This window comes from Carcharhinus amblyrhynchos, chromosome 6 (assembly GCF_965287045.1).
Source record: "Carcharhinus amblyrhynchos chromosome 6, sCarAmb.v2.hapA, whole genome shotgun sequence".
NCBI classification, from domain to species: Eukaryota; Metazoa; Chordata; class Chondrichthyes; order Carcharhiniformes; family Carcharhinidae; genus Carcharhinus; species Carcharhinus amblyrhynchos.
The window spans coordinates 85,531,516-85,545,090 of record NC_137329.1 but is presented as its reverse complement, the minus strand read 5'-3'; the positions used below and the strand labels follow the sequence as shown (position 1 = coordinate 85,545,090).

The 13,575-nt window shown below is 41.4% G+C and overlaps 1 protein-coding gene across 5 annotated transcripts in view; it reads left to right on the top strand.

Moving 5' to 3' along the window:
• phf21b (PHD finger protein 21B) overlaps nt 1–13,575 on the top strand; it is a 209,628-nt gene that overhangs the window by 150,023 nt on the left and 46,030 nt on the right. For all 5 annotated transcript variants that reach the window (XM_080190853.1, XM_080190852.1, XM_080190854.1 and 2 more), the window contains one exon: nt 11,781–11,832. In XM_080190853.1, the coding sequence (XP_080046979.1) occupies nt 11,781–11,832 (52 nt within the window). The remainder of the gene's footprint in view (nt 1–11,780; nt 11,833–13,575) is intronic.

Sequence of the window (13,575 nt, the reverse complement as noted above, 5' to 3'; positions counted from 1 at the left end):
CTTGCTGGGAATCAAGGGTATAGGGAGTGAGTGGGGGAATGGAGTTGAAGCCCAAGATCAGCCACAATCTTACTGAATGATGGAGCAAACTTGATGGGCTCCTGCTTCTACCTCTTGTGTATTATTCTCTGGAATGTTTTTTAAAAAACCTTCGAACCTTATTCTACCATTGCATAACATAAAGTTGACCCTGATCCTTCAAATCTAATTTAAAATTGTCAGTATGTACACAATCTAGATCTTCCATTATTTCAAACCAAATAACCATAACCAAATCGTTCTGAGATTTTAAAGACTATTAAGCTTTTTGAGTTTTAGAATAGTTCAGGTATTTGAACTGAGATTCAACTTCATAACATTTCCTCTGAGCCTTTTCCAAAGCCTCAATATCACATGAAAGATTTGTTTGCATAAATCTTTAGACTATGTGTGCTTACAATTGTTGTGCTTCCTCATGGTATTTAGTTGCACCTTGTGTCAATTAGTAATGCTGAAGAAATGCATGCATTAATTTTAATGGGTACCACTGTGGACAGTGAAATTGTAGCTATGTAATGAGAGATATGTAAGACTCAAAGTACAGTACTCACTATGGGAATGCCATGGGAGATTTGCATCCATATATCCTAATGGAAAGTGAATGCATGATTTGACTTTGAACGTGGTTGAGATGCCCATAGTTAAAAAGCCAGCTAACAAGGTATGAAAGGATGTATATTAGGATTGAATACTTGAACCAAAAGTTGGAAATCTGTGATTAACTATAGAACCAGAGTACGGATTTGCGACAGAAATTGATGATAAACATGTTATAAGCAAGTTGGAATACTTGATGATAATTTTTGATTTATAAACTGATCTGCTCAGCAAATTAGGTGGATTTTAAAAGTTTCAAGGTGGGATTCTCCCAAAAAAATTCAAGTGTCGAATTCGTGTAAAAACTGGAGTAAATCCTGTTAGTTTTTTCAGTTTCAAAATGAATCTCCCATACTCTGTGCATTAGTATGAATCATGTTAAAAATCTGTGGGTGGGGCTTATTTCAGTTGGAGAGACAGGCAGCATGGCGCTGAGTGGGCCACTGCGCATGCACAGACCCATCGGTGCCGAGATCAGTGCCGGCAGTAGTTCTGCACTGCCAGCCTCCTGATTGCTGGCCCCGAGAACATGTCCGGGCCAGTCTCAAACCCTCCGGGCCCACCTTGTTCCCCTGCCTGATGCCCAGTGGGCAATGCCAAGGTGACTCCTCACATGCCACTTTGCCCCTTGGGCAGTGCCAGTGGGCCAGCCTGGCAATGCCCAAGGGGCATTCCCCCCCCCCAAACCAGGTCTCCAGACCTCTGGGGGTGGTTTCAAGCGCCTCCTCCCCTCCACTGCAGTCGGGTTGGACTGCTGTCTCCTTGCAAGTGGTGAGTTATAGTAAACCCTACTGGAGTGAACCACTTCTGGTGGTGGGGGTGTGTGATGGGGAGACGCTAGCGGGTCCAGAGATTTAAGACCCGAGCCCAATCATGTATTCAAATAAGCTGTGCCATAATGAATGCAGTTCTGCACTGATTTCTGACATGGAGTGGTGGCACCAGAAATCTGGCCGCCGGAGACTCACAAGGCCGTGGCACCCAATGGGGAACCTGTGAAATGCCTCTGCTCAAGTCTCTTTTCCTGTTGCACTAAGCAGTGCGACGGGCTGGGAGAATCACCCCAGTAGAAGAAGAGCTACTCCTAGTGTCCTGGCAAACATTCTTGCCTTAATCTATAGCATCATGTATCTTCAGCATCACAATCATCTGTTCATTCACTCCTTTGCTTTTTGCAGGAAATTGCTGTTCTAATAGGTTGGCATAAATTCATAACATAACCAACTACAATTCAAAGCGCTTAATTTGTTTTAAAAAAAATCAAGTTGGTGTTTTAAGTATGGGGGTGACCTAGAGATTAGTACTCATGATTTTAAAAATAATGAAGTAGGAGAAAAATGTTTCCTTGAAAACCAAGAGTAATATGTCAGAGGGGCAAATTCTGAAAGTTGAATAATAGTCATTTAGCAGTACAGAATGAGTTTTCCTGAAGATAGAAAGACTCTTATCAAAGTTTTTTCACCTTGTGCTCAGGATCACTTGAAAGAAATTATCAACAGTAACAGGGGAAACAAAAATTTATACTGCGTGGGAAGAGAATGCTGATTGGTTGGCAAATAGACTCTGGTGGAGGCGTTGCCTTGAAGAATGCAGCTGCCCAGCTTTGCCCAAGTTCAAACCAGGAGGTTGACTCTGATTAGCCAAGGCATTGCCTTGGGGAATAAACAGGGAATGGCTGTTCTCTAAGATTCTGTTCATTTGAGAAAGGTGTAACGTGTGGACATATTGGGGTGATTCTCCCAAAAGAATTCTAAGTGCTGTATTTGTGGGAAAAATGTGTAAGTCACGATTGTTTTTTGTTGGGAGTTTACACTCGAATCTCCAAGACCGTGCAATGCAGAGGTCAAAATCGTGAATATTATTCAAAGCTCAAGGGCGAGGCCTATTCACACCAGAGTCTGATAGTTCTGGAACTCTGCGCGTGCGCAGTGGCCCTGATCTGTCAACCTTCCATTTGCTGGCCAAGTCGATTGTTAGTAAGGTCAGAACCCCTGCACTATTGCCCTTCTGCCCCACCCCCCCACACCAAGCAGAGGCAATCCCCCTCACCCCCTTGGCACTGCCTCCCTGGTGGGCAATGCCAATGTGCCTCCTGGGCATTGGCACTGCCAAGGGTGCCCATGGCCAGGGGGCACCACTCCCAGCCGCCTAACCCCTGAGGGGCCCCACTTGGCCCCCTCTTCACTCCAGCAGGGTCTCACACTGGTTCCCTGTAAGTGGGAAGCGACTAAACTCCGCTACAGTGAATTTGTATTGATGGGGTGGGAGGTGCTATTGGGCCCAGAGAATTCAGTCCCAGGTCTGATAATGACATTCAAATAATGTTAAAAATAGATTAAAATTACTTACCTGATCTTTCCGCCGGTTTCCTGTACGGTCCTGGCCGCACCAGATTTCCAGCAGTGGGAAATATGCATGCATCGGAAAAGCCTCCGCGAATCCTCGAATTGGCACACGTGCATCTTCCGACCCAACCCACCAAATAATTAGCAGGTCAGAATGGGAGGAGAATCGCCCCCTTAATTTCTGTCTGTAAAGTCAGGGCCCTATGTATGAATATATGTGGCTTCTAGTATGCGTAAATGAGCCATTATGGGTTCATCAATAGGTCAGCCTATTATGAACTCAAAATATTGTGGCCAACATTAGATGTGTTTCATAATTGGACAACACATGCTAAACAATCCTGATTCTGCTAAGAATTACAAGAAAACCAATTTAAGTTTGTCAGCCTGGTTTGTAGTGTGGCTCACTTAGGTATGATGTGGGTATGCCGGCGTTGGACTGGCGTAAACACAGTAAAAAGTCTGACAACACCAGGTTTTAGTCCAACCTATTTATTTGATAATATACTCACTAGCTTTCGGGGTTACCCCCTTCGTCAGGTGAATGGAGAGTTCTGGCCTCAGACAGAGCATATAAAGCACAGACAGTTTAGAGATTACTGATTAAAATGCGAATCCTTACACCTAACCTGCTGTTCAAGACCTGAAGTGGCTGATAATGTGAGTGGAAGGAGCACTGATCACAGTTTAAAGAGATGTGTATTGTCTCCAGACAGTACAGTAAGTGAGGTTTTGCAAACCCAGGCAAGTCATGGGGGTTACAGATAGTGCGACATGAACCCAAGATCCCTGTTGAGACCGTCCTCATGTGTGCGGAACTTGGCTATCAGTCTCTGCTCAGCGACTCTGCGCTGTCGTGTGTCGTGAAGGCCGCCTTGGAGAATGCTTACCCGAAGGTCAGAGGCTGAATGCCGTGACCACTGAAGTGTTCGCCAACAGGAAGGGAACAGTCTTGCCTGGTGACTGTCGAGCGATGTTCATTCATCCGTTGTCGTAGCGTCTGCATGGTCTCCCCAATGTACCATGCTTCGGGACATCCTTTCTTGCAACGTATCAGGTAGACAATGTTGGCCGAGTTGCAAGAGTATTTACCATGTACCTGGTGGATGGTATTCTCACGTGTGATGATGGTATCCATGTCGATGATCCGGCATGTCTTGCAGAGGTTGCTGTGACAGGGTTGTGTGGTATTGTGGTCACAGTGACCACATTGTCTACCTGATACGTTGCAAGAAAGGATGTCCCGAAGCATGGTACATTGGGGAGACCATGCAGACGCTACGACAACGGATGAATGAACATCGCTCGACAGTCACCAGGCAAGACTGTTCCCTTCCTGTTGGCGAACACTTCAGTGGTCACGGCATTCAGCCTCTGACCTTCGGGTAAGCATTCTCCAAGGCGGCCTTCACGACACACAGCGCAGAGTCGCTGAGCAGAGACTGATAGCCAAGTTCCGCACACATGAGGACGGTCTCAACAGGGATCTTGGGTTCATGTCGGACTATCTGTAACCCCCATGACTTGCCTGGGTTTGCAAAACCTCACTTACTGTACTGTCTGGAGACAATACACATCTCTTTAAACTGTGATCAGTGCTCCTTCCACTCACATTATCAGCCACTTCAGGTCTTGAACAGCAGGTTAGGTGTAAGGATTCGCATTTTAATCAGTAATCTCTAAACTGTCTGTGCTTTATATGCTCTGTCTGAGGCCAGAACTCTCCATTCACCTGACGAAGGGGGTAACCCCGAAAGCTAGTGAGTATATTATCAAATAAATAGGTTGGACTAAAACCTGGTGTTGTCAGACTTTTTACTCACTTAGGTATGCCAGAAGCCACACATTGGGCTCTGTCCTTTGCAGGCAGAAGGAACAAGTCCACACGTTGCACCTTTTTTAACTAAACAAAAAGCTTAAGGAATAATGTTTTCCTGGTTCATTTCTCATGGCAATGCCTTGTCAAATTGTTGAGCTGCTTGGTTTGAATTTCAGCAAAGCCATTCAGTTAAATGTTCCAAATTGCACCCTCCATGGTAACACCTCTACCAATCAGAGTCCGCTTTTCAACTGATCCTCTCTTCTCATGCGGTATAAAGCGTTGTTCCCCCATTATTGTTGATATTGTCTTGTGAGCCATCCTGATGGATGCAAGATAAAAAGCTTTGAAAATTGAGTAAGTTAACTGAAATAAGGTGGAAAAAGAAATTGACACACAGACTGTAGATCAACAATGGGTTATTTTTTCTAAAGATAGGTTGTAGTGGTGCATAGTATATATTTTAAAACCATTTAAAAATTGGATTTCTTTAAGTTTCAGGATGCCATGGGTAAGTAAAAAGATTTTGAAACAAACTAAATTTGTGAGTGGAAGTAATGGGCTGATAGGTATTAGTATAATAAAATGGAGGACGATAAAAAAATAAGAAATTATTCAGAGAGTGATAAAGTATACATAGAAGGAATATGAGAAGAACATCAAAATGGGTATTAAAATATTTTACAAATATTGAAGGAGAAAGGAGAATTATTAAATGTGAGTGGCACTCATGGACATCAAGTGTCTTAGCTGTGAATTAAAGAATGCCACAAAGTACAAGAAATTGGTGGGGATACCCGGCAAGCACTTTGTGGCAATGTTTATGTAAGAGGGTTTTTTTGAGGAGGATTTTTAACAGTTTCTGATATAACACAATGTTAAAAATAACAAAGATATTGGAGAAGTTGGTTAACAAAAAACTAAATGATTAGATACATTCCTGGATCTTAAGGGAAATGGGGAAGAAATAGAGCGGGCTCTAGCAATTATATTTCAAGGTTCTGTTGTATTTTCTGGACACCTAGAGAGTAAACAGCTTTATATAAATTTTCAAAAAGGGAGAGCTAATTATAGGTCAGTTAGTTTATGGAATGCAAACTTCTGACATTTTAATTAAAAATCAAGTTAGTATGTTTGTAGATATAGAGAAAATAAAAGTAGCCAGGACACATTTCAGAATGGAAGATTATACTTGACAAATCTGAGAGAAATCTTTTGAACTGACAGATCAAGTAAATTGAGGAAATGTAACAGATATGGTGTACGTGGACTTTCAGAAAGCCTTTGACAAAATACCAAATGGGAGAGTATTGGACTGTTAAGGTGTATGGAGTTGGGAATGATGACAAGTTGGATTAAAATTTTAGGGAGAAAATGGAATTAATGAGTTGAGGAAATTTGAGTGCTTAGAAGTAAGTGTTGGTGTCACACGCAAGACTTTTCTCTGACTGCTTTTGCTCATGGTATATGGGGAAAAGGTTGCCAGATTTGGTTGTGTATTCCTGGAGACTCTCCTTATGTGACATTTCATCAATCTCATGTCATGCGATGCTTAATCACAAGACTTGCTCACTGTTTGCAAATATAACTGCATTTACCTTAATTCAGTGTCTTAGTATTACCAAACCCTGAACTATATGCTTTAGTTTGTTTTATTGTGAGATGAATAACATAATTTACAAATAAATAAAATGCAAGTAAAGAATGGTTTACAATTAAATGAGGCTGAATGTGACTGGTGATAAACCCCAGGCATCTCAATTGGGCCAACAGGTTTTCAGAATGTTTCATCGTGATTTAGATGATGGATAGAAAACCATATATCCAAGTTTACAGACTGCACTAAGTTAGGTGCCCTAATAAATAGCTTACTTAAAACTGTAAATGCTGGAAACAAGGAAATCGGGCAGGAAATGCGGATGTTTTTTTCACAGAACTGAAAAGGTTAGACAGGCAACAACAATTAGTGATATGACAGAAAAGGGGAGAGATGGAAAGAACAAAAGGGTAGATCTGTGATGAGGTGGAAGGTGGGAGTGATTAAGTGACAAATGGTGCAAGACATTATCATTGGCCAACTAAAAACTAAATTACTTGCACCTGCCATCCAAAGTGTGGAAACAGTAGTTAGAAACTGGCATTAAACTCGATGTTGTCTGGAGACTGTGAAGTGCTTGATGGGCAGGTGAAATGCTGCTCCTCAAATTTACATTGAGCTTCATTGCAACAATGTAGGAGTCTGAGGACAGATATGTCAGAGTCAGAATGAGACAGAGCGCTAAAATGGTAAGCATCCAGAAGGTCACACTTGTGGACTGAATGGAAGTGTTTAACAAAGTGATCATCCTGATGCAGAGAAAATTAGATCCTGGGCAGTGAGTATAATATAACATTGCAGACTGTATTGTATCTCTGAAACAGGGATAAATTGTAAAGTTTATTTATTTATTAGTGTCGCAAGTAGGCTTACATTCCACTGCAACAAAGTTACTGTGGAAACCACCTGATCGCCACACTTCGGCATCTGTTCGGGTACACTCGGAGAATTTAGCATGGTCAATGCACCTAACCTGCATATCTTTCAGACTGTGGGAGGAAACCGAGCACCCGGAGGAAATCCATGAAATCGTAGGGAGAAAGTGCAGACCCCATGCAGACAGTGACCCAAGCCAGGAATCAAAGACAGTCTCTGGCGCAGTGAAACAGCAGTGCTAACCACTGTGCCATCATGCCGCCCTCTGAGAAGCTGCAAAACATTTTCTGGTGTCGTCATCCATGTGAGAACCAATGATATAGGAAGGATAAAGGTTTGTATTTATAGTTAGGGTGTTTCAGAAGCTGGGAAGAAAACAGAACCTCAAGTATAGTGTTCTCTGGATAAATTCCAGTGGCGTGTGCTAATGAGTGTCGAAACATAATGGGTGAAACTGGTTAATGTGGGCCATTGGGACTACTTTGGGAACAGGAGGGACTGTTTAAAGTGGATGGATTGCACTTCAACAGAACTGAGACCAGAATCCTAGTTGGGTGGTGAATGAGCATTGTGATGGAGGATTAACTAATTTGGCATTGGGGGTTAGCAACAGAATGAAACTTTTGCGATTAACTAGGTTCTCAAGCCTTCAAAGAGGGAGTTCATAGGCAGAAAAGGAAATGTATTGAAAGCCAGAGACCCTTGGATGACCAAAGGTGTAGAGATTAAACTGAAACAGAAAAAGGAGTGTATGCCAAATGTAAGGTTCATATTACAGTAGAGAACAAAGTATTAAGAGCTAAAGAAAGAATAAAAGAGACAGTGAGTATGGGAATGACAAACATTAAGGGATCCCAAAGTCTTTCATTAGCAGCAATAGTAAACAGGTTGACTAAGTGTAGGGCTGATTATGGACTAAAAGGACATCTTCATGTAGAGGCAGAGCACATTACTGAAATGCAATGAGTATTTGCTCCTTTCTTCCTTTGAGGAGAAGTGGCTGTCAATGTAACAGTAAATGAAGAAGTAGTGGTGAAATTGAATAGGATAAAAATAGAGAACATGCTCAAAGGTGGCTGTATTCTAAGTAGAAAGATCACCTGGTCTGGATGGAATGTATCCTACTTTTACTGAGGGAGTGAAAAGGTAGAAATTGCAGAGATTCTGGCCACAATCTCCCAGTACTCTTCAGATATGTGAGCATTGCCAGAGGACAGAGGACTGCAGGTGTTGTACACTCCTGTTCAATTGGTGACAAAGTTAATTTTCACTGAGAAAAGTATGGGCTATTTAATGAAACCCAGCATTGATTTGTTAAAGATAAATTGTGTTTGACAAATTTGTTGATGAAATAATGGAGAAGCATGCTGAGGATAATGTAGTTGATATGTAAATGAGCTTTTAATAAGCATTTTCACAAAACTGGAATTGATGGGAATTGGGGGAAAGCACTGTACTGGTTGGAGTCATATCTAGCACAAAGTTGTGGTTGTTGGAGGTCACCATGTGAGTATCCCTGCAGGAGGTTCTGGTGTCCTCGACCCTCCAACTTCAGCTGCTCCATTCATGACTTTCCCTTCAACATATAGTCAGAAGTGGGGATGTTCAATGATGGTTGCACCACATCCAGCACATTTGCAACTTTGCAGATAATGAAGCAGCCCATAGTCAGCAGAAAGCCACAAAAAAAGCTATAAAAAGTAAAGATGGATTATGAGAGTAAACTAGCTTAATATAAAAACAGATAGCAAAAGTTTCTACAAATATATAAAACAAAAAAGTGTGGCTAAAGTAAACATTCACCCTTTAGAGGATGAGAAGGGGAATGTAATAACTGGAAATGAGAAAATGGCTGAGGCATTGAACAGGTGTTTTGTGTCGGCCTGCACAGTGAAAAACACAAATAACATGCCAAAAATTAATGACAGGAAAACTATAGTAGGTGAGAACATAGAAACTATCATTATCACAAAGGAGGTAGTGTGGGGCAAGTTAATGAGACTAAAGGTAGACAAGTCTCCTGATCCTGATGGAATACTAAAAGAGATGGCAGGAGAAATAACAAATGCACTAGTGGTAATTTACCAAAATTCGCCGGACTCTGGGATGGTTCCCGTAGATTGGAAAACAGCAAATGTGATGTCGCTGTTTAAAAAAGGTAGACAAAAGGCAGGTAACTATAAACCAAATAGCTTAACTTCTGTAATAGGGAAAATGTTTGAATCTATCGTCAAAGAAGAAATAGCGAGACACCTGGATATAAATTGTCCCATTGGTAAGACACAGCATGAGTTCACGAAGGTCATGTTTGATTAATTTGGTGTAATTCTTTGAGAATGTTACATGTGCAGTGGATAATGGGGAACCTGTGGATATGGTGTATCTGGATTTCCAAAAGGCATTTGACAATGTGCCCTACCAAAGACTGTACATAAGATAAAGGTGCACGGTGTTACTGGTAATGTATTAGCATGGCTAGAGGATCGGTTAACTCACAGAAAGCAAAGAGTGGGGGTAAATGGGTGTTTTTCTCATTGGCGATCAGTGACTAGTGGTGTGCTTCTGGGATCGGTGTTGGGACCGCAATTGTTTATGATTTACGTAGACGATTTGGAGTTGGGGACCAAGCGTAGTGTCAAAATTTGCAGATGACACTAAGATGAGTGGCAGAGCAAAGTGCAGAGGATGCTGGAAGTCTACAAAGGGATATGGATAATCTAAATGGTTGGGTGAGATCTGGCAGATGGAGTACAATGTTGATAAATGTGAGGTTATCCATTTTGGTAGGAAAAACAGCAAAATGGACTATTCTTTAAATGGTAAAAAATTGCGGCATGCTCCTTTGCAGAGGAAGCTGGATGTCCTTGTGCAAGAATCTCAAAGACTTGATTTGCATTAGTGCAGGTAGTTAAAAAGGCAAATGGAATTTTGTCCTTCATTGCTAGAGGGATGGAGTTTAAAAACAGCGAGTTGCAACTGTACAAGGTGCTGGTAAGGCCACACCTGGAGTACTGTGCACAGTTTTGGTCTCCTTACTTGAGAAAAGGTGTATTGGCACTGAAGGGGGTGCAGAGGAGATTTACTAAGCTGATTCCGGAGTTAAGAGGGTTGGCTTATGAGGAGAGACTGAGTAGACTGGGACTATACTCATTGGAATTCACAAGAATGAGGGGAGATCTTACAGAAACATAAGATTATGAAGGGAATAGATAAGATAGAAACAGGGAAGTTGTTTCCACTGGCAGGTGAAACTAAAACTTGGGGGCATGGCCTCAAAATAAGGGGAAACAGATTTAGGACTGAGTTGACGAGGAACTTGTTCACACAAAGGGTTATGAATCTGTGGAATTCCAGTGAAGCAGTTGAGGCTGCCTCATTGAATGTTTTTATGGCAAGGAGAGAGAAATTTTTGGAACAGTAAAGGAATTCAGCGTTATGGTGAGTGGGTAGGTAAGTGGAGCTGAGTCCACGAAGAGATCAGTCATGATCTTATTGAATGGTGGAGCAGGTTCGAGGGCCAGATGGCCTACTTCTGCTCCTAGTTCTTATGTTCATATGCAGAGAGACCTGGACATGATTTAGGCTTGGATTAATAAGTGGCAAGTTATATGTGTACAAAACAAGTGAAAGGCAATGACCGAGAACCCAGGCATCTTTCCTTGACTGTCAGTTTGTTTTCGTTCTCTGGTCCCTTGTCACCAACTTTGTCACACTTCCTGGTCATTGTCTGAGGCAGAACCATCTATTTGTAACTTTGCCACATTATTTGAACCTGAGGTACACTTTGGACCGCATATCCTGTCTCTTTATCAAGATATTCCACTTACACCCCTGTAACATCGCCCGTCTCTGTGCCAGCCTCAGCTCATCATTTGTTAAATCCCTTAACCAAGCCTTTTTATTTCTAGACTACTCCAATCACCTCCTAACTAGCTTCATATCTTTCACATTATCAGCTTGAACTCATTCACTACCCTGCTGTCATACCTTATTCGCATGTACCCTTATTCGCATCAAGTTGTCCATCACCTCCATACTCGCTAGCTCCCATCAGTCAAAGTTCTGATTTTACAAAAACTCATCCTTGTTCTCAAATCAGTCCATGACCTTTCCCCTCCTTGTCAATTATCTTTTAGCCGCACAACCCTCTGGGATCTCTGCACTCCATTAATTCTGGTCTCTTCAACATTTTCAATGTTAATCACTCTACTGTTGTCAGCCATACTTTTAAGCTTTCTAGGTCCTATGCTATGGAATTTCCTCCTTAAGCTTTTTCATCTCAACCTCTCCTCGCGTAAGATGTTCCTTAAAACCTACCTCTTCAAGTACTTAACCTAATGTCTCCTTATGTGACTGTCAAATTTTGTTTGATATCCTGTGGCAGTACTTTGGGATACTATAGGACTGCTGTATAAACGCAGGTTGTTTTTGTTGTTGAGAGTCTTCGATACTTCGTGGGACTAACTTCGTAGAGACTCCCAATAATATATACATTTTAAATTTGCAGAAACTTGCCTTTATGGTGTCCCTAGGCCTGGTTACTACCGAACACTTGGAAGGTAAGTCCAGTTGCACTTCATGAAACAATATTAATTTAAACAAAAGATTCTGTCTTGACTCCTCCTCTGCAGCAGGCACTGTCTTCCAACTTGGAAGTTTTAGCTAACCTTTCACCATACATATTTACTGTGAATACTGTAGCAGTTGGCAAAAGTTCTGCAAGAACAGTGTGCATAGACTGCTAATTTTGGTGCAAAAAGAAACCACATTGTCTCTTACAAACTTATATAAAATAAAAAGATAGCTAAAGGAATGGTTAGTCTGTTATGGACAAAAAAAAGAAATTCTCATGAGCAGGAGCATGACTGGGTACTTCACAGTTGTCTTCAGGAAAGAAAAGGGTGAAGTTAGTGTTGGACTTGAAACATAGGATAAATTAACAATAAATATGCGACACTAAATGAATTGGCATCACTGAAAGTTACTCAGTTGACCCATCATTCTGTCAAGATGGGTGCATCCTTGGTTACTGAGAAAGACTAAAATGGAGCTAGCAGAATCTGTCAATTTTCCTTGGACACAGCCAGAGTACTGGAGAATTGGAAATGTTACACCCATGTTCAAAGAAACTGGAGGCAGGTATGCCAATCAGTTGAACAGCTATCGTGAGAGGGCTATCAAAGATTCTTCTTTCATATGGCTTTAAGAGCAAAATATGCCATTACAGTTCTAACATCAAGTTCCCTTATGCCTATTGTCCTGCTGGAGAGCAGATGTTACTCTAGGATATTACCTTTAAACTTAAGTCAGGGGCACAATGTTATTCTGTGTTCCATGGTTTGGTTTAATTCTGTCTAATGTAGATGATGGTGTAGTGGTAATGCCACTGGACTAATATTCTAGAGACTCAGGCTAATGCTTGAAGTCACGGGTTTAAATCCCACCACAGCATCTAGTTTAATTTAAATTCAATTAATAACTCTAGATTTAAAGCTAGTGTCATTCCATAAACCTACTGTCGATTGTTGTAAAAATCTATCTATTTCGTTAATGTCCATTAACGAAGGAAATCTGCCTGGTCTGGCCTACGTGTAACTCCATAACCACTCTGAAGTTGACTCTGAACTGCCCTTTGAGATGGCCTAGCAAGCTACTCAGTTGAAGGGCAATTGGGAATGAGCAACAACAGTGCTCTCATCCAATGGATAGCTACAAAAATGATTTATTCAGAAAATAGAAGCATATGATATTAAAGAGTCAGGGATATGTAATTGATTAAAAGATAGGAGGCAGAGATTCGTGGTGAATAGGTGTTTTTCTGATTGAAGAGAAAAATGTAGTGACATCCCACCAGGAATTTGTTGGGATGACTATTTTTCTTGTTTTAAGAAAGTCACCTGCACTTTGCTAAGGGAGTGCAATTTTCAAATTGATAGATGATTTAAAACTCAGCAGTGAATGAGCAGTGAGCAGAACAGTAACCAACTCTAGAAAGACTTGAAAATGGGTGAACACTTGGCAGGTGTAATTTAATAAAGTTAACTGTGAAACGATGCAAAGGAAGAATCGTGGGGATGGGTAGTACTTTTTTGAGGGAATATTTTTGAGCAGAGGCACTTAGGAATGCATATTCACAAACTTTTGAAGGTGGCAGGGCGAGTTAATTGCGCAGTAAAAGCATGCAGAAAATTTGTTTTTAAAGACAGGTGTTAAATACATATCCAAATCACAGCTTAGGCCTCAGCTGGAGTATTACATACTGTTCTTGTCAGTCCAATCAGGAAGGATGCCTTGGCAAGAGT